At 64.9% G+C, this 24985-nt stretch overlaps 1 protein-coding gene across 4 annotated transcripts in view; it reads right to left on the bottom strand.

Moving 5' to 3' along the window:
- Tp73 (tumor protein p73) overlaps window positions 1–24338 on the bottom strand; it is a 41708-nt gene extending 17370 nt beyond the window's left edge. For 2 of the 4 annotated variants that reach the window (XM_087214580.1, XM_004863761.4), the window contains exons 1-3: window positions 24249–24338; window positions 16239–16341; window positions 15898–16018 (exon numbers count right to left, since the gene is read on the bottom strand). In XM_087214580.1, coding sequence (XP_087070706.1) covers window positions 15898–16018; window positions 16239–16303 — 186 coding nt within the window. In that variant the 5' untranslated portion in view covers window positions 16304–16341; window positions 24249–24338. Of the gene's footprint in view, window positions 1–11067; window positions 11425–15897; window positions 16019–16238; window positions 16342–24248 lie in introns of those variants that run through there. The other 2 variants (XM_087214578.1, XM_013065072.3) reach the window with 2 other exon arrangements.
- Between the last annotated feature and the right edge of the window lie 647 nt (window positions 24339–24985).

Genomic DNA, 24985 nt, shown 5'->3' with positions numbered 1-24985 from the left:
GGCCCGAGGTTCCCCTCCAGGTGGTACGATGGAGGCAGATTCTCCGTTCCTGGAGGCCCAGGTGGCCACTTTCAAAGGTCTCCCTAAGCTGCTCAGCTCCTCTCCAGCCCAAAGGCCCCTCCTCGCCTCAGGGCTGGGCGGCAGCGCATGCCAGGCCCGGGGGCCAGTTCCTTCCGTTATGCAGACAGCCCAGCCCCCACACTCCCAGGAACTCCAGGTGGTGCGAGCCCAGGGTCCTCTTGGTGGGGTCTGGGGACCCCAGGATGGGTCAGCCCCTGACAGGAGCTTAAGGGCGTCCAGCCCACTCTTCCAAGTCTGGGGTCAGAGGCAGGGCAGTCCAGGAAGACACCGGCTCTGATCCTGGCTTCCAGGGGGAGGCGGGTCTTGGAGGGCCACAGCACACAGCTGAGCTGGCCAGGTGGGTCCCTGACCACAGCCGGCGCTCAGCCACTCTCCTTGGAGCTAGCTCTGCCCACGACCGAGGTGGGCCCGCCTTTGCGGCAGGGAGTCGGGAGGTAACTCGGGAAGTGACTTGCCCAGTGATACAGCAAGTGCCCAGCAGCAAGGCGGAGACCGGGGGTTAGGGTCTGTGGGCTCTGAGCCTGAGATCCAGCCCAGGGTCAGTGACACAGTGCTGTGGGATCTCTGTGGAGGGCCCTCCGCCTGAACCCCTCCTTGGAGAGTCCCAGGACTCCGCCAGTGCCTGTCCTGCCCACCAGCCCTCTCCAGGCTGGAGAACGGAGACACTTCTGGGCGCCATCGGTCCCCAATGGCAGCTGCTCCCCACTCCCTCGGTGCTGGGGACAGCTGGGCTCCCCACAGGTGCCTCCCAGCCGGGCCAGCCTGGGGGTCCAGCCCCTCCCTGCACCTTGGTCCTCCTCCATCCAGGCAGGGTTAGCTCAGGGACGCGAGTCTACTGCTGAGTCCGTGACAGGGCCCTGCTGACGGTGCACCAATCTGGAGTCCAGGGCGCATCGCCAGGCTGGGACCCACGGCAGGGTGGTGGTGGGGGACAGGTGACAGGCTGCTGCTTCTTACAGCACTGTTGTTCCCGGACTCTGGAGTCCTAAGGCCAGGCAGGGCTTCCCTGGGATGCTCTAGCCTGAGACAGCCACCTGCCAGTGAGGTACCAGTGAGGCTGAGGAGTGGATGTCCTGCCCCAGTGGCCCTGGTGCAGCATGAGGCCCTGGCAAAGCTGCCATGGAATGGAACCATATGTGTGGGGGGTGTCAGCCCACACCCCTGGGGACCCATCCACTGTAGGACAGGATCCCTGCGGGGCTGCACCTCTCCCACAGCCTCTCCTTTCCTGTGCTTCAGGGACCCCAGTGACCGCCCAAACTGGTGTGTCACCAGCCACAGCAAGAAGAGACAGGGACCCTGACACGGCCACTCAACAAGGGTGGGAACATGGCGCTCATGAGAGAACCAGGCTCCGCAGGCACAGGCAGGTGGACTCAGAGACGGAGACTGGAGGCAGACGGAGTCTGGAGATGCCACACAGACCCATCCATCCACTAAACCGGTGGACCGCGAGCATTCAGGGGTGACCTGCGTGGTGTGTGCACTGTGACACTGCACAGGGACTCAGGGGGGCCCGGCCCTCCCCTCTCTGGCTCCTGGGCTGCCTGAGGGGTTACAGGACACGACAGCTGCCCCTACAAGAATATGCGTCTCCAAGCCCAGCTCCACAGCGCTGCCACAGGCCCCTGCAGGAAGGGACCATCCCACGCCACTGGCCAAAGCAAGGGTGGCCCAGCCCCGCTTCTGCTCCCAGTCCCAAAGCCTCTGCCCTGTCATTCAGTCCCTGCCTGGGTCCCTGCAGTGAGGCACCGGAGCTAGCTCCAGCAGCAGCACCCCCCCCTGCCTGCAGCCTGCACCCCTCTGTCTTCAGGTCCCCTAGAAGGACCTGCCTGTGTGACCCGCGTGGGCCATGATCCTGCAGGTCATCGCCCCAACACCAAAGACGGGGTGGGGAGTGTGTGGTGCACCCCCATTCCAGGGACTGACACAGAGCCGGTCACACAGCACCCTGGCTGGGGATGAGCAAATTACATCCTCCCGCCAGCGCTTTCCAGTGCTGGCAACCAGTCAGCCCTCACCCCACAGCAGTCCTCCAGAGGGAACCAGGCCAGGGACCCCGGGGACACCAAAAGCCACAGGGGCTCAGGTGCCTCAGCGACATGGGGAGGATCTGCCTGGAGCCTGCACATGCACTCCGTGCAGTGAGCCAGCTAACAAGGCGGAGATCCACGATAGCCAGACGCAATGCAAACAGTTGTTATGCCTATTGCTTAGGACAAAGGGCCCACTACCCACACAGTGGTGTTTTGCTGTTTTGAGTGTGGTGGGTAGAATCCAAGGATGTGGAGGCCACAGACCTAAGGCCAACCCCAGCTCTGCTGGATGACAATGCCCTGGGCCCAGCCAGCACTCATACAGAGCGGGCAGAACCAGCGAACTGGCTGAAGGAAGGAGTGAATGATAGAAATGTCCTAAAATGGGCAAAGGCTGCCCAGATCTGGGACAAGAAGCAGGATGGCGTCCCTGGTTGGGCCACCCAGGAATGAGCGCAGGACGTGGGTCTCCTCTCTTGCTGGGGTCCTGGGCGGGCTGGGGGCTGCAGGGCTTCCCCCTCCTGCTTTTGCCAGTGCCCCCACAGAAGGATGGCCTGGCCCGGAGAGGCTGGCACAGTGGGGGAAACACGGGGCACTGGGGCCAGGCCCAGGGCAGTGAGGTGGGAGCTTGGGCCTCCCTGGTTCTGGAGAAGCAGGGTGCAGAGCACGACAAGGAGGTTCATCTTTTAACTTGTCCACATTCTTTGGTGGTGCCAAGGCGTGAGTCACTGTGCCAGGGGAGGGAGCTGATAGGGTCTGGGGGGGGCAGCTCTGCAGGGGCACAGCCCGGAGCCCACACCGGGGAGCTCAGGTGAGCAGAAGCGTCAGCGGGCGCCAGCACCTTGAGGCTCCCAATGCCCCCACCCCTTCTGCAGCCTCAGGAGAGCCCTCGTCCCAGGGGCACGGCCGGGGCCGGGGCGAGCCTGTCCCCACACCTAGTGGATGCGGTCCCACTGTCCCTGCATCCCCCAGACCCTCCTGCACCGTTGCCCGGTCTGGTCACAGCGCTCTTGTGGCCCAGAAGTGTGGGTGGCTTTTTGCATCATCTGCCTCGGGGTTCAGGCTCTGCCCTGGGAAATTCCCCAGGTCCTCTGCCGGCTGTGGCCCTCTCCCTGGGGGTGCTCCTCCTCGATTCCCGTTCAGCTGCTGAAGCAGGACAGTCTTGCAGGGATGCCTGCCCAGCCCCACAGGGCAGTCTGAGGTACCCCAGAGCTGAGCCCCCCAAAGCTATGGCGAGACCCTTCTGGCAGTGGAGAGGAACCCCAGAGAGACCAGGACATTTTTTGGTTTGTTTGCTCTCCATAAGAACTCCCAAGGTAGCGGGCTGATTGGGGCATGCCCGGCCCGCGGCAGCCCACATGTGCCTACACGCATGTGGGGCCTGGGCGCGACCCAAGGAGCAGTGGGAACTGGGAAGCCAGCGGCAGCCTCCTTCAGCACCCAGGCCATGCAGGCACCCAGCCCAGGGGACCCCGATGCCCGGACTCCAGACCCCTGGTCCATTTGCAGGACACAGGGCAGCCGAGAGGTCAAACCTATCCCTGGGACACAGAGGACACAGCAGCACGGGGTGCCTGCGAGCCCCCTCTCTGCCAAGCAGGTCCAATCTCAGCCTTGCAGACCTCCAGCCCTGTCCCCCTGGGCAGACACCCGGCCCAATCCCCTGGCACCCTCTGGAGGCCCAGCTAGGGACAGTGGCAGCTAGGTACTGCGGCCCCACAAGGTGGGCAGCACTGGCCACTCTGCCAGCCCCAGGGGCAGGCCTCTGCTGCCAGATCCAGGGTGGGCACTGTGAGAGGGGAGGGATAGGCTAGAACTCCTGGGGCCAGGGTGCCTCAGCTTTCTTATCTGCAAAGGGAAGGGAATCCACACCTACTGTGTGGGGCTGGTGAGGGACCCAGGAGTCCTGAGGCCCCCGAGCCCAGGATGAGTGACCCTCACCCACCACCAGAAAGCCTGTGTCCAGAGTGTCCTTCCAGACACAGCACCCCACAGCACCAGACAAAAGTCCAGGGAAGGGTAGAGGCTGGCCAGCCACTTGGGGTGCAGGGCTGGGCCCAAAGACAGTCGCCATGCATGGACACAGGCTCCATGGCAGAGCCAGCGCCCTTGGGGACAGACCTTGCAGGGGTTGGGGTCTCTCCTGTCCCCCATTGTGTCCTGCCATGGCCGGCACCTGGCACAGGACTGGGCGCTCGGAAACTCTTGGTCAAAGGCTGTGAACCCCGAAACTCCCAAAGACCAGAAATGCACGCAGGAGCCCAGCCTCCTGCCCGCCGGGGTCCGTCCTGAGACAGGGAGGCGTCAGCCACTCCCGACAGGAAGGTGGTCCTGAGACAGGAAGGCGTGGGGCCCACCACCCCGGCAGCTGCCCGAGACTCATCCCAGGGCCAGTCGGACACTGTCCCCTCTCACGGGAAGCTGGATTTGTGGATATTTATTTGCGTACAGAGACAGTATAAACATGTTTCGAAGTTGCCCAGGCCTTGAACTTTCGATCCTCCTGCCTCAGCCTCTCAAGTAACTGGTGTTACAGGTGCGGTCACCGCGCCTGGCTTGTGTTTTTGTTCAAGATTCTCTTTACACCTTTCAGCTAACTGTCCCAAATGTGTGAAGCTCTCAAGTGACAGTTGTTACACGCACAAGTAGATGGGAAATAAATTACTTTTTGAACTCTGGGACCCAGTGCCCCCTAACCTGCTCCCCTTCCTGGCGGCCACGACCACCTCTACCCGAGTCCAGGATGCCGAGGGCCACAGTGCCCTACCAGGGCCACACCACGTGGGGACGGAGGACAGACGTGGCCCCTGGAAGCAGTGTGGAGCCTGTTTTGCTGGTAGAAATGGTGACAGAAAACCTGTCCGACCAACTGGACCGCCCCCGGCCTTCCCCGAGCCCCAGTGGCTTCCCAGGCACTGCAGGTTCTCTCCACCGCCCCAGCCTCCCTGCTTCCTTTCCCTTCTCTGGCTGACGCGCGGACTCCACTTCCTGCCCACGGCAGGGCCCTGGGTCCCGGCCGACCTTTGCCTCTGCTGCATCTCGGTAACTCGGGGTGATGAGAAGCCTGCCACAGGGCTCTAGGGACGGCCCAGCAAGTCAACCCACGTGAAGAGTGAGCACAGCATGCAGCACATGCGTGTGCACAGTGTCCCGGCGCTGCATGCCGTGTCCACAGACAGGGAGAGAAAGCTCCCTGAGCAAAACAGCCACCAGCCTTGGTTCCGAGCCGCCATGCTGGTGTGCGCATCTGCCCGATGCTGGCGCCTCCGAGGGTGACCGAGGCTGTGCTGCTCCCACAGCTCACCCGCCTGCCTGCTGGCTCTGCTCCCCTGTGACGGCCAGGCCCTCTGGGATGGGGCCAGGGAACCTCCAAGTGCCAGGGAGGGGCCTGCTGAGTGGCCGTGCTGTCCCCAGGCTGCTGACCAGGAGGGCCGCAGCACACTCAGCAGCAGACGGGAGCCAGGAGGGTGCAGCTGCGTCCAGTCCCCTTCCCTCCCCCTCCCCTCCCTCCCTCGCTCCCTCCTTCCTTCCACCCCCCACCTCCCCTTCTCCTGTTTTGTGGGTGCTGGTGGCCGCCAGGCCAGTTCCACGCACCCCACTGCTGGCCTCACGAATGCCCCCAGCTCACCATCCAACCCCCTGCCCCCTTCTGCTCCTGGGCCCTTCCCAGCCCTAGAAGCCCACCCTGGCTGCCCCTTCCTCCATCCCCCAGGGCAGGGGTCTGGCATGGCCCTGGGCTGTCAAGCCCAGTTTTACCGTGGCCTGCCCAGTGTCCCCTTCTTTGTGCAAAACAAGGCCATCGGCCACCTGGCTTCCTCACAGGGCATAGCCAGCATCCAACTGCGGCACAGCCCCGGACACTCTCACCTATCCCTCAGAGCGGCCAGGCCTGGCCCTGGCTGCACGGCCACCTCCGCAGTTTGGGGCCAGCCCCGGCCCTGTCCATGGCCCCTAGTCTACTCCCTGCTGGGGTGATGGGCCCGAGCCGTGCACCGAGGCAGCCAGGTCTGACTGGAGGCTGCCAGTGCCTCCCCTCACCCCCACACCTGCCCCTGCCGGTGGGGTCACCACCACTCTGCTTTGACCTCCAGCCCTGAGGGATGGGCATTGGGTCTCCTGGGTCCCCGGACACCAGGCCCAGGCCCAGGCCTGGTAGATTCCTCTCCAAGCCAGACTGCAGGCCTGTGCTCCTCGCCTGGGGCAAGTCTGAGCCTGGGTGGCCTCACCCGGTGAGGAGCTGCCACCAGCTGGGCCCTGCAAAGGCAGGGACAGAGACAGAGACCGGGGATAGAGAAGGAGGCAGAGCCCTGCATCCTGCTGTGGTTCCCACAGGCCCCGAGCTGTGATTAGACGGACGGAGGGGCCAACAAGACACAGCTTGCTCCTGGGGGAGCTGTCTCAGAGGTATGCACACCCCTCCCCCAGGCCGTGCCCAACCCCATGCCAGGCATGTAGAACGTCCCACACCTCGAGCCCAGGAAGGCTGCCCCCAGTAGCCTGCCGCCTGCCGGGCGTGTGTCTGCAGGATCCACCATCGGCAGCCGGGACCCAGCTCCCAGAGCCCACACGCAGCCCCCGCCCGGCACCGGGACTGGCATCCCGTGTCCACATGCAGTCCCACCTGTCTGCCCATCCGTCCACCTGTTCCTCCGGCCGATGCTCCTCAGGCCCTGCCCGTGCCATCTGAAGTCACTCGGGGACCAGCTGGTGAGGTCTCTGAGACCCCCCCAGTGCTTGGGTCAAACCGGACAGCTGGGCTGAGATGCAGGACTGGCGAGGGCACAGGTGTGCCTCCCGCAACGGCCCGAAGTGGAAAGGGCACGGCTAGGCTGGGACCCCAAGGCAGAGGAGAAGGCCACCCGGGATGCGCTGGCGAGGGGTCTTTGAGGCCCAGGACAGAGACCGGGGCCCAGCTGTGGCCACCACCTGCTCCGGGTGTCCCCAGCCTGGCTCTGTGCACACAAGACCCTGAGTCCAGGGCCAGCCACCTCCCAGGCCCTCCACGTCTCAGCCCGCATTTCCTGGACCCGCGGGGTGCAGAGAGCAAAGCATCAGGCAGGCGTGCGGGTGCAGGGCCCCAGGAGGTGAGGGCCGGCGCTGCCCGCGGGTGGGCAGGCGCAGGCTGGGAAAGGCAAGGGCCACCTCAGAGCAGCTGGGCCGCAGGGCCTGGGGACATGGGGGGCCCAGGGGCGCGGCCTCAGGCAGAGCCGGCAGGGTAAAGCGCTGTGCGCTGAGGACAGCCAAGGGCAAGTGCAAGGGCAGATGGAGCCGGTGGGGAGGGCGCTCTAGGCCGGGCGGATGGGACAGAGCCGAGCACCGGGGACAGCGGCAAGGACAGCAGCTCCAGGCGCCTGAGCCGCAGCAGGTAGGCAGCACTGGGACCTGCGCACGTAAGGAGGCTGCGTAATCAGAACATCAGGGACCAAGCCCGGCTCAGGGCTCTGTCCCGAGCAGGTGGCGGCTTGGGCTCTGCTGGCTGAGACGCGGCCCTGTGGCCCTGTCGGCCATGGGGGCGAGTTCAGGTCCCACCAGACTGGCGTCCTGGGCAGCCAGTGGGCTATAGAAACCAGACCTGGCTGAAGGTGGCAGGGAGCCTGAGAACGGAGTGAGGGGCAGCCCCTGTCCCCCACCAGCCTTGAACCCCATTCTCACAGCGCAGCTGCCAGCCTGTCCTGCCCTGTCCCCAGGGGTCCCCGGTAGCTGGCTCTGGCCCCTTTACTGTCCTGGCCATGACCCTGCTCCCAGGCCATCCTCCTGGAGACCCCCCTCCTGCGTTCCTGCAACACCCTCTCCTGTTCTCTGGCTATTCCTTCCACCTCCCCTGGGCAGCGCTAGGCTCCAGCTGCTCCCCCCTCCCCTTAGCCCCACGGGCCCTGATGCCACCTGTGCCCAGGACCCCAGCAGTCACCCCAAACCTTCCTGCCTGTCCGAGTCGGTGCTCCGGCCAGCTGCCCGGCACCTCCGCTGGTGGCCCCAGGGCCTTTCCAGCCTCCGCTGCATTGCTCCAGACCCTTGGCCTACCCTGACCGTTCCGCCAACCTACCCCATGCCTGCCACCGCTGCAGATGCCCTGTCCCAGCCTCTGGGGGGGTCGCTGCTCAGGCCCCAGCATGTGGGCTCCTTCCTTCCTTCCTCATGCGGGCTCAGGACACCCCAGCCCCTCCTCCTGGGCTCCTGCCCTGGTGCTATGGCCCATGAGGCCCCAGTCAGCACAGCCAGAGCGAATTCACTATCTCAGCCCATAATGCTGGGGTCACCGCGACCCCCTGCCCACCCGTCTGGCCATCAGCAGCGCCTCGCACCTCCCTACTGCATGGTCCAGGGCCACTTCCTCACCTGGACCACTCCACCTGCGGGGCTCTGCCTCGGCCCTGCCCTCCTGTGGTCCATCCCCAGCACTGCAGGCTCCTGGGAGCAGAGCAGCAGCGTCCCTCTGCCACACCGCCAGGCATGCAGTGGGCACCGAGTGACTATTTCTTGCCATGCTAATTGGCTTTTTGCTGCCAGGGCCACCCCTGGGACCCCGCCTGCCACATGCCCAGCAGGTCCCTGTACAGCCCTCCACGCTGCCCCTGATGTTCACACAGTTCAGGTCTCCTGATGTGCACCCAGCACCAGCCAGGCCCCTGCTCAACACACGGCCACACCAAAGCAGGTCCAGTCCACACACGAGGCCCCTGAGGTCACCCCATCCACCTTCAAGACGGAAGCTCTGGTCACCAGCAGCCCAGGGCGGGGGCACGGTGCTGGTGAAGAAGCGGAGTCCCCGAGTCTGAGACAGAGGCAGGCTTGTCACCTGTTGCATATGGGGGTTCTGAGCCCTGCCCAGGTCACCCCTTCAGGGAGGTGACTGAGCCCAGCTGGCAGTAGCTGCAGACTCAGGAGGTGGCGTCACTGGGCCAAAGGCCCTGGAGATACACAGTCGTCAGAGCCAGGGAGGAAGGGGGCAGACAGCAGCAAGGAGAGCCAGGGGCACGCAGCCACCACGGCCAGCAGCACCCACTTAGACAGAAGGGAACTGAGGCCCAGCAGGGGCATTGCTCCCCGAGGACACAGGGCTAAGCTCACACCCCAGACTCCGACCTTGCTGGGCGCGCTGGGCAGGAAACACATGCATCCTGCAGGCTGGACACTCTGCCAAGGCCAGCCTCCCCATGGGTCAAAGGGGGACAAAGGGCAGGGCGGATCCGTCCACCTGTCAGTCCACTTCTTCCCCTGGGGTGAATGCCGCTTCCCCCGTGTGACACTTTCACTCACCAGGATGAGGTCACACTTTCTCCCCTGAAGCAGAGACAGGGAGACTGAGTCACCCCCCCACATGGGCAGGACCAGGCTCAGCCAGGGCCAGAGGCTGGGCTCTGCTGCCACCCTCCTCACATGAGGTGCTGGTGCCCACATGTGATGGGATCAGTGAATGAATGAAGAGTGAACGAACAGGTGACCACTGCTGGTCCCGAGCATGGGGCAGCAAGTGGAGGGCACAGAGGAGCAGGCCCTGTGCAGCTGCACCCACCCACGGCCGTCCCCTCTGCAGGCAATGCCAGCTGCTGCAGAGCAGAGGTCGTACCAGCTCCCGCACGTGTTCCCAGGCTGTCAGCTGGTGGTAGGGACACCGGGCTCTGGGCTGGGGTCCTCGCTCTGCTTCAGGCTCCAGGCAGGACACCAGAGTGCAGGGTACCGGGCTGCCCCCAGGTCAGGCCGTGTGGACAGCCGCACACACTGCCGCTCTTGCCTCAGTCTTGCTAGGGACACGCATGTACCTGTCCCAACACACACACCCAGTAGATGCATCCGCACATCACACAAGCACATGCTTATGAGCACATCTATAACAGGCATGCACACAAATGATGATGCGCCTGCATGTGCACACCCGTCCACACAGCCACACCTAACTACACCCATGGCAACCTGGTCTCACATTTCATGCACACACAGTCTCACACTCACACCCACCCTCACACACACACACACACACCCCACCTGCAGCCACACCTCTACAAAGACCCTCTGACCTCTGTGACTGCCCTCGCAGTGCCTGCCTGGGGTCGGCAGAGCTTGGGGACAGCTGGAGCATCCCTTGGCCCTGGCTGGGTGCCCACATGGCACCTGTACCAGAGGTCCCCACTGCTCTCGGCTTTCCTGAGAGGAAGGCAGCCCTGTGTGGCGCAGCTGCACCCAGCGCCCGCCCTGCTCAATTAGCAGCCTGGTGCCTGGGGCTCCGGGGAGCTGGCAAGTCTGGAAGTGCACCCGGGTCCCTGGGGCTCAGGCCTGGAGCAAGCGTGGGCTGTAGTCCCTGCCCCTCTGCCAGGCCAGCCACCATGCCCAAGAAAGGCAGGGACCCGGGGCCAGCACAAAGCGGGTCTCTGACCCTGAGCTCACAGGGGCACTGTTGCTTGGGAGGAGCCCCCAGCGCAGCATCCCCCTTTAGCTGGCAAGTGAGCAGGTCCCAGGTGAGGATGCTGCTGGCCCTGCGGCAGGGTGGGGTAGCTTCACACCTAAGCCCAGGAGCACAGGTAGCCTCCAGGTGTGCCGAGCTCCTGGCAGCTGGGCGGGGCAGCTGGGGACCCTGAGCTTGGCAGAGCCACCAGCCTAAGAGCCCAGAGCATCAGAACTGCCCCCCACCCACCCACCAGGCAGGAGCACTGGCTCGCCCATCCCTGAGCAGATCCCCACCCAGCCTCCCAGCCCTGGCTTCTGGTCCTTACCTGGCCAGCGGCCAGTGGTCCTCAGAGCTACCACGGCATGGACAGGGGTTTCCTGAATCTGCCAGCCTCCAGCCCCAGTCCTGTCTCAGCATCGCCAAAGCCTACCTCCCTGCCTCTGGTTGCCCCAACTGGCAGCAGGCATCCGACCAGGGACACCCGAAAGAGACGCCCTGTGGACTGCACCACGGCCTGGCAGGACGGAGCCACCCATGGGTCCCCCTTGCGGGAAGCATCTCCCCTACCGTGGCAAGGTGCCGCCGGGGGTCACCGACGTACAACATGGTAGGTGCCTGGGGGTCTGCACACGCCGGGGAGCCAGGATGCCGCTGCGGGACGAGGCATGGGTCTGGGTGGCTGGGAAGGGCGGGGGCAGAGCTGTGGCCCCTGGGCAGGCTGGACCACGGGGCTGAGGCTCCGCGGCTAGCGAGGCAGGAGCCAAGGATGCTCCGGAACATGTGGGCTGTTTGTTGGCATTTTCGCGTTTCCCATCTCTCTTGCTCTGTCAACTGGCTGCATCCAACAACAAAACCTGTAGCCCAGCCCTCTCCTCATGACTATTCATCGCCGGGCAGGCCTCAGCTTGCCCATGATGTGTTGGACGGCACCAAGGAGGCTGGGGGGGTGCGGGATGCGGGGTCAGTGGCGGCTCTGAGCTCACACTCTGCCTGCACTGCTGAGCCCCGCCCGGGGGACACAGGGGGCCACCGCCCTTGTGTGGGCAGCAGCGCAGCCCTGAGCTCTGCCCAGGAGACCTTGGACTTCAGCGCCCAGCCACCCTGGGGGGAGACATGGTGCTACCAGCCTCCTGCCTAGGGAACTGGGGTCCATAGGGACCACCTCGAAGGCTGAACAGAGAAGGGGTGGGCACCGGGAGACCTGTATCTGCATTCCCAGGAGCCGGGCACAGATCCCAGCACCCTAGAAAGGCCTCTGACTCACCTGCTGGGCACCTACAGACAGCCCTGCCAGCCATGCCGCCTACCTTTGCCACACCCCTGATACAGGGACCCAGCCACTGCCAGAGGGACCACTGGGGACCCCATCCTAGCCACCATGGTTAGCAGCACTCTCTTTTGGGGGTGTCTGCTTTTCCACTGTACTTTAACACTCTTGGGCACAGAACTGCCCCTGGCTGAGGGGCCAGGTCCTCCCTGTGGGCAGAAAGGGGGCAGCACAGAGACAGCACGGAGACCCATCTCTCCCAACCATCCTTGTCAAACGCCAAGCCACTTCCTCCTTCCCAGCAACCAGGCCCGGGCAGAGGGCTGCCAAGCCAAGGACGCTCATTCTGGGGCTGTGAGGAAAGTCGGCACCTGGCACTGGCACTGTCCTCCCAGGGGCTGGGCCCGGGACCCGAGGAGGGGCGGGGAGAGGCTCAGCTCTGCACACGCAGCCCCGAGGTCCCCGTGCAGCCAAGGCTGTGAGCTCAGGTCACAGCGAGACAACAGAGCAAAATAAGCTGGGTTTGCCAGACAAAAGCAGCCTGGGACAATGTGCACGGGGGTGTGCAGTGGACCCTGAAGAAGCCTTGGGCGACCACAGCCTCCTTCCCTGGGCATGGGGGGCTTGGGCTTCCAGAACTGGGGCAGCTCTGTCTGGGGGTGCAGGAGCCCTGGTTTGTATCCCAACCCCTGCAGCTCCCACAAGGAGAGAAGGGGGAGGGCAGAGGGAGGCTGCTGTGGGAGGGAGGGACCAGCAAGGGTCTCAACCCCACAGTGCCCTGGCCTCCCGGCCACTCAGAGGGGAGGCACAGGGGCTGGAGGCCGTCCCCAGAACTGCACCCCTCTCAGCGTGGCCCAGCTGCCTCCCCATGACCCCGCACCGCCACCCAGTGGGCCTCAGCATCTGCTTCTCTTTTTCGTTTTTTTGGTACCGGAGATCGAACTCGGGACCTTGGGCTTGCGAGGCAGGTGGCGGCACCACTGAGCAAATCCCCAGCTCTGCTTCTCTTTTTCTTTATTTTGTTCTTGTTTGTTTCTGGTTGTTGCACCCCTGCAGCTGGAACCTGCGGCCTCCCACGTGCTGGGCGAGGGCTCCGCGATTGAGCGGCGGCCGCGGACCTTTCTGATGTTTAACTGGGGACAGGGCCTCGCTAAGTGGCCCAGGCCAGCCTTGAACTCCTGGCCCTCCTTGCCTCAGCCTCCCAAGGACCTGGGATGCAGACGGCGCCACCACGCCGGGCTGGGCACCAGCTTTGCAAGTCCCACCCATCGGGGCTCCACGCCACAGGCTCCCCACAGGACGCTGGCGGCAGGGCTGAGAACAAGCTCCCTCCCGCTGGGCAGATGGCCTTGACCCCATCTGCGGAGGCGGCCAGAGGCTGGGCGCTGAGTCCTTCCCGCTCACCTGCCCCTCCCCGGGCCTCTGGAGAAACCAGAGGCTTCCCTGGTGACCCCAGGTCCACCCCTCCCCAGGGCCCCTAGCTCTGACTCTGGCGCTGGTCCCGCCTTGGCTCCCACGGGCCCTGTGGAGGAGGAGCAGCCCTGCCGTCTGTCCCGCGGCTCCAGCCCCACCCCTACCCATGGCTCACCTGCCCACGGCAGCTGTCGCTGGGGAAAGGCGGCCAGAGAGGCGGGAATGGTGAAGGCGGATGGGGAGGGCACAGCCCGGGCCGACACTGAGGGTCCAGGAGACAGGGGAGGGCAGACGTTGACAGGGGCCCCGAGGCCTCGGCTCACGCTGCCTCTCCTGTCCTGGCTGCTGCCCAGTGCTTGCTCCCTTCCCTGTCCAGGCTTGCAGCGCCTGCCCTTGTGTGGCCCAGGGCGCCCTGAGACCCTGCAGGAGGGGCTCGTAGCGCAGGGAGCCCTGAGTTAGGTCCCTGCCACGGGTCGCACCCCCACACTGGCTCCCAGGTGCTCTGAAGCTCCCCAGGGCTTCATCCTCTCCTGATCCTCCTGGGGAACCCATGGACAGCACCCAGAGTCCCAGGCCTCCACCTGGGCAGGGCCCCCGGGGCTGAGCCAGCCAGGGTCACCCCCAGCCCAGCTCCTCTTACAGGACTGGGCCTGTTGGACAGCAGATCTCCGAGCCTTCTGGGCCAGAACTGAAGCACCCACCAAGGACAGGGACCTGCCAGCCGGGACCCCTGGGGCGAGGGGTACAAGCTCCGGACATCACCCCAGCATCTGTCCCCTGCTCCCTGCCTTGAAGACTGGAACCTCTTGGTAACCCCATTTTACAGATAAGGACACTGAGCCAGGAGGGTCACTGTGAGTTCAAGGCCAGCCGGAACTGTACAGTGAGACCCTTTCTCTAAAGTTAAATTAAATTAAATTTAATTTAATAAAAAAAATAAAGGGCCCAGGGCCAGGGATTTAGCTCAGAGGTGCTGCCACCTGTCTCACAAGCGCAAGGTCCTGAGTTCGATCCCCAGTACAGAAAGACCAACAACAAAATAAAATAAAACAATGGGCCCCGAGACTGTCCAGCTGAGAAGCCCACGGTTTTCTGAACCCAGGAAACCTAGCCTCCAGCCCCCCACACCCATCACGGCCTGGGGACCCCCGGCCATCTCCACCAGTGACCCTGGTCTCCTGCCAAGGCCACCAGGGTTCCCCCAGGAAGCCCCTGCTGGGTCCAGGTCCCAGCCATCAGCTTTCCCTTGGGGGCTGAGGACCGGCCCCTCCCACCCTCGGGACCTTCACTGCCTACTTCAGGTCCCCCAACCTGGGAGCCACCATAGCAGGACCAGACATCCCACCGGCTCAGGGACAGTCCACTGAGCCTCGCCCCCTCTGTGGACGGTGCTGTCAGCAGGAGGGTAGGACGCCCAGTCAGCAGCCCCAGGGGCCGCTTTAAAACGGCCCTCACGCTTGCAGAGTGGGCTGCCTGCAAGGTGTTGGCTTGCGGGGTGGTGGTGCTGTCCCTCCAGATCCTCGGTGAGCCGCAGTGTAAGCTCCACCTCCCTGTACACAGAGCCCCTGGGGAACGTTCGTCAGAGCTCCTCAGGGGCCCCTCGGTGAGTCAGCAACCCCAGCTCCTGGCCTGGAAAGCGGGAACACACAAGCCCGGAAGATCGGCCGACGCCGGGACAGCTCCTCTGGAGGACCCGTGTGCTGCACCCCGCACCCCCTCCCCAGGCCAGGACCCTGCCACCACCCCGAGAACCGCTCCTGCGAGGGCACAGGGATGCTCAGCTTGGCCTGTGCCCTCCCACCCTCGGGGGCCGCTGGGCCTGTGCTGTGTCGGGCGAGCTCACACTGGCTGAGCCTCTGTGTCCCCGCCTGCTCCCCACGGGGGTGCCCACATCATTCTCGCCTCTCTGACTTAATAAACAGCGTGATGGTGAAATCCAGCTCTGATCCTCTCATTTCCACCCCCAGGTCGGCTCCAGCACCCGCTGCAGCCAGGCTGGGACCTGTTGTCATTACTGTCACCCGGGCTCCAGCCTTGCCCTCGGAGCAAGGCTGCTGTCTGGGGACAGTGGGCAGCGGTGTCAGGAGGGGGCCAGCAGCCTGGGCTCCAGGGAATCCCCACCTCGGGGAGCGGAGCTGTGCCCCAGAAATTCGTGCACGGCTCTCCCTGCCGCAACCTGACCCAGTGGCTGTGTGCAGAGCAGCCCTGGCAGGCGTGGGCTCCGGAGCCCTCACCAGGGCCGGCTTGGCAGCGGGTACCCTGGGTGGGGCGGTGCCCGGCCCCTCCTCCTCCGCCAGCCCCAGGGGTCCCCGCTGCACAGCCCTCAGGCCTCTGCCTTTTCAGCGGTCTTTGTTCCTCTTTGTGGCCTGGTGCCAGCAGCTGCCCCCTGGACCAGAGGACACCGATGTCCAGAGAGGGGCTGCTCAGGGGGAAGCAGGGTACAGAGAGCACAGCGGCCATGGAGCACCTGGACCAGCCACGCCGGAAGCCTTTCCCTCCCCAGACCTAGCCGCATGCGAGGCCCTTCCTGCCTCTGGTCTGGCCAGGCCTAGAGCCCGGCAGACCTCTGTGCCCATACTTACAGAGCCAGTGCACTTTGCAATTCCACGTCCTGGCAGGCCTGGTTTGGCACCTGAGGGCCTGCCTCCTGCTGCGGGCCCCCACGACAGTCCAGGCCACCCGAGTGCCCCGCATTCCCTCCTCCATGGCGCACTCACCATGACGGGAGTGGTCAGGTCCTGCAGGTGGAAGACGTCCATGGCGGCCTCCGTGCTGCCCACCGCTTCCGTGTTCCCCTGTCGGGCCTGTGAGAGGTCGAAGTAGGTGCTGTCTGGCTCCCTGGGCCGGGGAGGAGGAGGCAGCCGTCAGTGCCCAGGGCGGGCATCTCTCACAGACCTCCCGCTCTGGTCCTCTGCCTGTGCATACGGCTGGTGGGAGAGCCAGGGAGGCGCGGCCACTCGTGGGCTGGCCCGGGCCCCTCCTGGCCCCAGGAAAGGGCCCAGCTCTGGCCCTCAAGTCCCCAGGAGCACAGCCAGCGGGGGCCAAGGGACCTACTCACAGCGAGCTCCAGAGGTGTTCAAAGGTGGAGCCCTCGTCAGGGGCAGTGGAGGAGGACTGGGCCATGTCTCACACGCCGCCGGCCGGCCGCGAGGCTGCTCACGCTGGGGAGGAGAGGACACACGAAGCTCGGAAACGCCCCTCACCGTCTTCTGTGGCTGCTGGGGCGCTGGGGGCAGCAGGGACTGGGCAGGGACACCCCTGGTGTACGGGCCGGGCGCCCCGCCCCACACGGCCCCCTTGTGCCCTCCGTGTCCAGCCCATCCTCCAGCCCAGGCGACTGAGGCCAATGTGGCCGGCCAGGCCTGCATGCAAGTCTAGCCCGGTGTGCTGGGGCAGGAGCTCACCAAGCACCCCGGAAGTGAAGCAAGAGCCGCAGCGCTTGGCCTGGCTGCCGTGGGCCCAGGAGAGGAACTGAGAGTGGCTGGGCCTGGGTGGGGGAGCCGTGGTGTCACCACTGTGAACCCTGAGGCTGTGGACTGTGGGGACAGCCCAGGCTTGGGGCTCAGATGCTCACCCTCCTGGTAAGAGCACGCAGGGGAAACCCCAGGCTGGGGGTGGCCTGCGATCAGACTCCTCCCGCTGCACCTCTGTGACAAGGCGCAGACAACGAACTCCCCCAGCGGAAGCCACAGGCTGAGGACAGTGACCCAGCATGGGGGCTGGGTGGCCTCCTCCTCTGTGGAGGCCCTGGGCGCTGGGTGCCACTGGCCTCTGTCCCCATTGTGGTCCCCCATGACCCCGGCCACCAGGAGGCCCCGAAGGGCCTTGTCCTGCAGTGGGAGGGAGGGGCAGGGAGCCCAGGCCCAAGCTGCCCACCGCCCCCCCCTCCCCGGTGGGGATCAGCGCGGCCGCGCCCTGCAGTGCCCAGGCCGGCAGGCCCAGACATGCCTGGGGCTGGTGGGGTGGAGGGCATGGCCTGAGAGCTGCCTCTTCTGCCCTTGTCCCCAGGTAGGCGGCATTGAGGGAGGCCAGCGGCACACTTCCGGGGCCCACAGGCGTGTGCCAGGCCTCGGTCCCGCCCCTCCACACAGAGGCCCATCCCAGGCTAGAGGCAGAAGCGGCAGGCGAAGACCCCACACTCCCTCTCACTTTCCCCCGGGGTCCGAGGAAAGGCTGCGGCTGGTGGAAGGGACGTCAGGCCCAAGACGCTGCCTCCCCGAACCTCCTTCCGGGAACTGTGCAGAATCTGCAGGCAGAGGGGCAGGGGAGGGCAGCCACGGGGCCGGGCTCTGCCAGCGGAGGACAGAGCTCAGGGACAGACAAGGGTGACGGCTGAGCCACGCTGCATATGCCAGACACCCAGGAGTCAGCCCCTTTCAAATGTGAAGTAACGTCGGGTGGATTTCGTGGCAATACAGCTCCTTATGGTGCTGGGGATTGAACCAGGGTCTTCCTGGCAGCCACATTCCCAGCTTTTCACTTTTCCTCCTGAGGCAGCTCTCACTAAGTCTCTAAGTTGCCCAGCTGGGCTCCAACTTGTGATCCTCCTGCCTCAGCCTCCCAGAATGCTGGGATCACAGGTATACACCCCCATATTTGGCTCGTTTTTTAATTTAAAAATTACAAGGTGGGGTGGTGCTGTCGGTTGTTGTGGATGTTCACTTGGCCGCGGGAGAAAACAGATCTAGGCCCGCACGGCTGTCCAACTCCTCACCAGCAGCGGGCGCCAGCGGACCCCAACGCACCAGGCCAGGGATCAGGCCTGATGTCTCACCCTTTGGCTAAGGACCTCGAGCCCCCACCCCGCCCTCCTGCGTGAGCAGCCTGGGGACACGGCTGGGGGCAGCCCTCACCCCTGGAGCCTGCTCCACCAGGACCAGCGGGGCCAGCTCCACACACGCTGGAAGGTGACGGGTGCCCTGGGCTTGGAAACGGACCACACAGGGGCCGGGACATGGTGAAGGGGAGGCCAGGAGAGCACCGAGGTCACAGGGCCGGGGGCTCAGCACTCTGCTCACAGCCCTGAAGCTCTGCCTCCCCGCGTGAACTCCCAGAGCCCCTCCGCTCAGGGACCCCGACCCCGCTGTGGCTGCACCTCTCAGCCCACATCTGCGACACTCCCTCCTGCCCCAGGTCCTCGAAGGCCCCTCAGTCCCCAGGTCCACACACAGAGGCCACCACTGCCTGTGGCCCTGCCCTGGTGTCTTCCTCGCTCCTCCTGGTACCCCATTGCCTGCTTCCTGCTCTCTCGGCCTGTGACCCTCTCTCTCCCCAGTCATACAGGTCGGAGGCAGAGATGGAGAGACACAGGAGAGACGGAACTGGAGAGACAGAGGCAGAGAGACCGACAGAGAGAGACAGGGACAGAGGGACATGGGGACAGAGAGGGGACAGAGGGACAGGGGGCAGAGGGACAAGGTGGGAGAGACAGCACGGGCTGCCTGCGTGCCCCTGGGCCCAGGACCTGAGGTCACGGCAGTGGCTCCTGCCTCAGTCAGGGCCACAGCTGTGCACTGTGCCTGAGCTTCACGCCCAGAGTGGCACCATTTGAACTCTCCCCTCCTTAGGTGCCTCAGCTGGCCCAGCTTCCCCGCGCCCGGCCTCACTCAGCTCAGCAACCCCCACTCCCCAAACCCTGCACAGCCTCCAGCCACAGCCCAGGCCTCTGCTGCCACCATGGGAGCATCAGCCAGCACTGTCCTGCTTAGGGGTGGAAGGCGGTGGCGGGTCTTGGGCTCTGTGTGCAAGTCCAGCACACGCAGTCCGCCCTGCAGGCTGCCTGGTGGCAGGGACCTGGGGCCGGCCCAGGACTCTGCATGGCCTCCCCTCCAGGCTGGCCCCACCAGGGCTTCTCCACCCCCTTCAGGAAGCCAGCCCTGCTGGGATCCACTCCAGTTCCTCCTGCAGAGGGTCCAAGGCAGGCGTGGTGGTGCACACCTGTCATCCCAGCACTCGGGAGGCTGAGGCAGAAGAATTGCTCTCAGTTCAAGGCCAGTCAGGGCTACATAGTGAGTTCAAGGCCAACCAGAGCTATGGATCGAAAACTCAGTGTTAAAAATCAAATAAATAAGGGCCAGGGAGGGGGCGGGGGATTCAGCTCAATGGTTCTGGCGCCTGCCTCCCAGCACAAGGACCTGAGTTCGATCCCCGGTACCAAAAAAAAAAAAAAAAAAAAAAAAAAGGGCCAGGGATGTAGCTCAGTGTTTCTGCCACCTGCCTCGCAAACACAAGGTCCTGAGTTTGATCCCTGGTACCAAAAAAAAAAAAATCAAATAAATAGGGGCCAGGGATGTAGCTCAGCAGCACAGGGCCTGTCAGGCAAGCTCAAGGTCCTGAGTTTGACCCCTGGTACCAAAAAAATAAAAAATAAAAAATAAACAAGTAAATAAAGAGAAGAGGGAAAGGGGCCTGGAAACCTGCCAGGATGGACTTACAGGATGCCAGAGAACAGGAACTGAAGAGTTTCCACCCTCAGACCCGGGTGCCCACAGTGGCTCAGTGACAAGGCATTGCCCCAGCCGACACCCCCCGACCCTCGCTCGCCCTGCAGCAGGCCCCAGAAGCCACATTTCTGGTGAGAGAAGCAACCAGCAAGGATTCTCCAGGCCAAAGCCAGGCCTCGCCCCACTGGGCTCCGGCTCCGGGGCCCCGGAAGCGGCTGCACCCCGAGAAGTCCCAGACGTGGGTGTGACGCAGGGAGGGGACATGTGGCACCGGCAGCCAGCCTCTCGAGGGCCCGGGGCACCAGCGTGGGTGTGGCTGGGGAGGCCCCCAGCCCTGCCCGAGCCCCTGGGGCTGGCACAGCCACCCGCTGGCTGGCACTCTGTGGTCTCAGAGGGGCAACCTCAGGCTCCGGTTTTCCACTGTCATCACGGAGTGGAAGGGGTGGAGGTGTCCAGGCCCCGCCGGGCAGAGAACAGGATGCTGCTGCGTGACACCTTTGTGCCCAGCGGCCTGAACGTGGGGTCACTGTGGGCTGGGGTCCTGGCCATGGCTTCCGCAGCCCTGGCTGGCTTCCGCAGGGTCCCGGACCCCACCCAGCCCGCCCCAGGCCCCAGCCCGGCTCAGGGACGAGCACGCAGGCACGCAGAGGCCCAAGGGACTTGCCCGAGCGACCGGGGGTCTCCACTGAGCCTGGGTCTGCGGACGGCCTCCCTCCACCCTGCCCTGCCCCCCGGTTTCGTTTTCTGGGGCTTCCCGACCACTGTCACCCCACCTCCTGGCTGTCCCCACATCCCCTCGCTGGACCTCTGTCCCCTCCCCACACACCCAGCCTTCACCGACCCCCACCCTGTCCTTCAGGCTGGATTCCCCCGCCTTTGCTGGCCCTGAGCCTTGGTGTCCCCATCCTGCCCCTCGAAGCCTGACAGGAGCGGGGCTCAGATGCCACTGGCCGTGTGGCTCAGCTGAGATTGAGGCCTCATTCCCCGTCCAGGCCCAGACACCCTCACCCCAGCCCGAGCCCACTCTGAGGGTGGCACTGCCCTTGGGGACCACCCCCCAGCGTGAGGGCCCCCACGCCCACCCGCCCTCTGTGGACTCTGAGGCAGGGCTGTCCACGTTCTCCCACGGTCAGTGGGGAAAAGTGGGAAGGACCCTCCCTGCCTGGGCCTCCCAGCTTCCTGTTCAGTGATGCCGGCCCCTGCTACCCCTTCCTTCAGGGAACCCACAGGGACTGAAACCTGCAGCACGGCGGGCGGCCCCTCCTGGGCCTGCCACCTCTGTGCCTGTTCTCAAGGGACCCTCGGGGACCCAGGGCCCACAGAGCCACTTGCTGGACAGCAGCTCCAGCGTCGGCAGCAGACGCAAAGCCAGCAGCAACCCTGCCATGAAATGGCAGCGCTTCCGGGCAGTGGTGAGGCCGGGTTTCCATAGGAGGCTGGAGCTCTCACCTCGGCCGGGTGCCTCCTCTCAGGCCTGGCTGTGGCCTCTCCACCTGCTCTCCCCAGGTCCAGCCAGAGGCCGGCCTTGCTCCTGCTCCTGAGGGGGCAGGAGAAGCCCAGACCTTGGGCCTGGGCAGTCAGAGCCGCTCCCCAGAAGCTGAGAGCCCCCCACACTGCCTCTGTGGTCCTGGGAAGCCGAGGACTGCGACGGAAGACAAATGTAGCTGCCCACCCTGGCAGGGCAGGGTGCACAGTGTGAAATGCGAACACAGCCGGGCACCCACGGGGCGGCCTCCCTCCTGGGCCAACGCCACCGAGGGGGACGGGAGGGGCAGGGCAATCCTGGCACCTTCCCCAATACGGAAAACTCTGAGGTCACCTGAGCTCTGTTTCAATCCGAGGCCTGGCTCAGTGTCTGCGTGAGGCAGGTGGCCACCCTCGGGCCAGCGGGGCCCTGGGAGCAACCTCTGGAAGGAGACAGAGGGTGAGCAGCCCTGTGTGCTACACAGCAGACCCCCGGGCAGAGGGAATATTGCGGCCAGATGAAATAAGCCCCAGACAGCGAGCGCGACGGAGGCTGGTTGCCCAGCAGGAGACAGACAGAGAGGCCAGGCTGCACCCCGGGCACATGGTCGCCAGGCGGCCCCTGCACACTGCCAGGCCATCTCCCACCACAGGCCAGCCTGACCCTGGCCACATCCGGTCATGCCAGGACAAGGACTCGCTGTCCCCAGGTGTGGGGGTCCCGCCAAGACACGGGGCGCCGCCATGCGGCTCTGCACCAACCGGATGTGGAGCAGGCCCCTCCCACCTGTGGGAGGCCCCCGCTGCCAGCCTCCATCGGAGTGGCACGGGGAGTGGCGTCCTCCTTGGTAAAGCAGGGTGACGGCCATGCAGGCCCCATGGCAGCGCATAGGAGGGTGCTGACCCGGCACACAGTGTGGGCACAGGGCACCATGGGGGAGAATGAGCCAGGTCCATGGCAAAGGGTGAAGGGCAAGAAACGGAAGTGCGGGCCCGGGGACGAGGGCTGGCAGGTGGGCGGTGCCCTCCCCTGGCCAGCACCAGCTCTCTGCCCCTCGAAGGTGCCTGCAGCCACCCTGTCAGAGTCCCCCACCTGAGACCTCTGGGGGTCAGGGCAGCCGCAAACCAGTGGGCCCAGCACCCCTTCAAATCCCCCGGGGTGTGAGGGTGGGGGACAGACGACCCGGGCCTTTGGAAGCCAAGCAATTCATGGCACCATTGTCCTGGGGAGAAGCAGCCTCAACCCCAGCCCTGCGTCCTGGTGACTGTGCTGGGAGCAAAGGGGCAGATGGGTTTGGGGGTAGGGGTTCGGAGGTCCCAAGGGCCTGAAGGTGTGAATGCCTTCTAGTGGAGCCCCGAGGGGAGGGTGGTGTGCAGATGGGGCCCACAGGATGAAGCCCCTCTGGGCTTCCCCGGCTGGGCCCTGGACGACCCACCCCGGGCTGACACTGCCACCCCCAGGGACGGGCATGCCGCATCAACAGTGGCTTACAGATGGGGCCAGCCACGTGTGACCAATGCACCGACTGGGGCTTTCCCGGCAGGAACCAGGGCGACACACCACCTGCCATCTGCGGGGCTCACCCGTCCAGCCCTGCCATGCCCAGGACTCAGCCAGGTCCCCAACATGATGCTGAGCCTCAGCCCCCCTTGCCATAGCCTTCAGGCCCAGGCCTCTGCGTCTGATGCTCACCTTCATGACCTCACCTCCCACTCCGGAGCCTGCCCGGGCTCCACACCGAGGGCCGCCCCACCCCTGGCGACCGTTACACCACTGAGCACTCAGCTGCCTTGGCTGGATCCGGCGCCCCTGGACCCATGCACCCCACAGCACTGCCTGTCCCCGGCGGAGCCCAGAGAGTTTCAAACCCACCTGCACCCCCACCCAGCCCTGAGCCCGAGGCCCGGCACGGGGTCCTGAGGTCCTGGGCTCTACCAAGGTGCCCTTCTCACGGGAAGGTCCCCTCTGTGTTACTTTCCAGCACCAACAGAAGGGCTCTGCCTGTTGTCACTGCAGCTGCTTGGCCTCCAGTGTGCTCAATGCAGCTCCGTGACAGCATGAGCCGGTCCGTCCAAGCCCTGTGGGGTTGCAGGTCAGAAGGGCCCCAGTGCATCCTGGCACGAGCCGTGTGACTTAGACTCCTCAGCTTCCACCTTGGTTCCAAAGACTGGCTCGTGGGCACCCACTTGGGGTCTCGGTCTGCTGAGGGTCCAGAGCGCGGGCACCCCCTCAGGGAGCCAGCACTGGCGATTCCAGGATTCCAGAGCACCTCCCTCTGCCATCCCCGGCCCATCAGCATCCCCGCCTTAGTGGGAGACTCTCAGAAACGCACCCCAAGAGCAAGTCAGGAAGACCCCGAGCCTGCACCTCTCCAGGAGCAGTCCACCTAGCAGGGCTGCCAGGGCTGGCGGGGCCCCTGTTGGAACCAGGCCACCAGACACAGGGCCCGGCCCTGCGCTGTCCCGACACCTCAGGAGATGCTGACCACTGGGTTTCCCCAGCCACCAGCAGCACACGCACAGGCCCACACAAGCACACATCCACACACGTGTGCTGCAGGCCAGCACATGCACACTCTGCACACACGAACACGATCGTGCACACACACTGTGCCCTCTCTACTCGGGCTGGGTGGACTCCATGGCCCTGACCTGGGCACCCAAGCCACACGCGACCCCAGGTCGGCAGCCACGGGCAGACCTGGGGGGTGGGGCAGCCAGTGAGCGGGAGGGAGACACTGGAGGATGAGCCTGGGGAGGCTGGTCGCACAGGGCCTGGGGAGGCTGGTCGGTCCAGGGCCACCCCAGGAGGCTGGACAGCAGTGGCCCCCAGCTGGGCAAGCGCCAGGACAGGGCGCCTGGGACAGAGCCTGGGTGGTCATTCAGTGCCTGCCTGGCAGGAAGTGGAGCGAGTTCTCAGCAGTGCCAGAGCAACTTCTACCTGGGACGGAGGGGAGCCCGCGCCCCACTCAGGGCAGACGGCTCTCCACAGTGCCACGCACAGCAGCTTGTCCCATCAGGGCCACCACCGTCTGGCAGCCCCACTCCCAGGGCACCTCGTTCCCAGGCTGCCAGCGGAGGCTGTGCATGGGGGGGTGCTGTACCCCGGAGCCCGAGGGGCCCTGGCCCTGGGCTCAGGGCCGGCTCAGAGCCCATCCTACCTTGGCGGGCCTGGCCCCGGCAGGGTCGGTGGGGCAGGGTGGAAGTGGTCCCAGAGGCCCACAGCTCCCGCAGGCGGGCGGTGGCAGCAGCGTCTGGTTTCCTAGGTGATGACATTGGAGTCAGGGAGGCTGGGCGGCTGTGTGGCCGGCCTGGAGCCCAGGGCAGCCTGGGGGCGGAGCATGGCCGGGAGCCCTGGGCCAGGAAGCTGCCAGCAGCCCGCACGTGCTGAACTGCACCTGACCCCCACCCGCCTCCTCACAGGAGACTGCAGCCACCGTGCACCAGACACCTCCTGCTCAGCAGCCAGGACAGTGGCAGTGGAGGGGCTTGTCACACCTGCCTGCTCTGCTCCCCACAGTCAATGCGCCCAGGATCCCATGAGCCCTGCACAGCACCTGCCGGCCTCTGGCTTTCCTTGTATCCCTGGAGCATTGAAGAGCAAGTCCTGCATATCATTTTCCCTGCAATACGCCTGGATGTGCTTCTAACGGATAAGGACTCAGCTTCCTAAATCGGAGGTCAGGTCTGGGGCTGCAGCTCAGTGGCAGTGTTTGCCTAGCATGGATGAGGTCCTTGGTTCAAGTCCCAGTACCGGGGAAGAGAAATTAGCCCCTTTCCCCAAAATGAAATGTGGGTATTATGCATGCATCACAAACAAACATGTACCAATAAAAAAATGTAAAAATATATTAAGTCAAACCATGAAAATGCTGATACTCATCTGTTTTTGTCCTGC

Source organism: Heterocephalus glaber, unplaced genomic scaffold (genome assembly GCF_053883595.1).
Source record: "Heterocephalus glaber isolate CG9 unplaced genomic scaffold, H.glaber_assembly_v1.0 deba00001447, whole genome shotgun sequence".
Lineage (NCBI taxonomy): Eukaryota > Metazoa > Chordata > Mammalia > Rodentia > Bathyergidae > Heterocephalus > Heterocephalus glaber.
The sequence above is the reverse complement of the archived record's forward strand: the minus strand, read 5'-3'. Positions and strand labels throughout refer to the sequence as shown.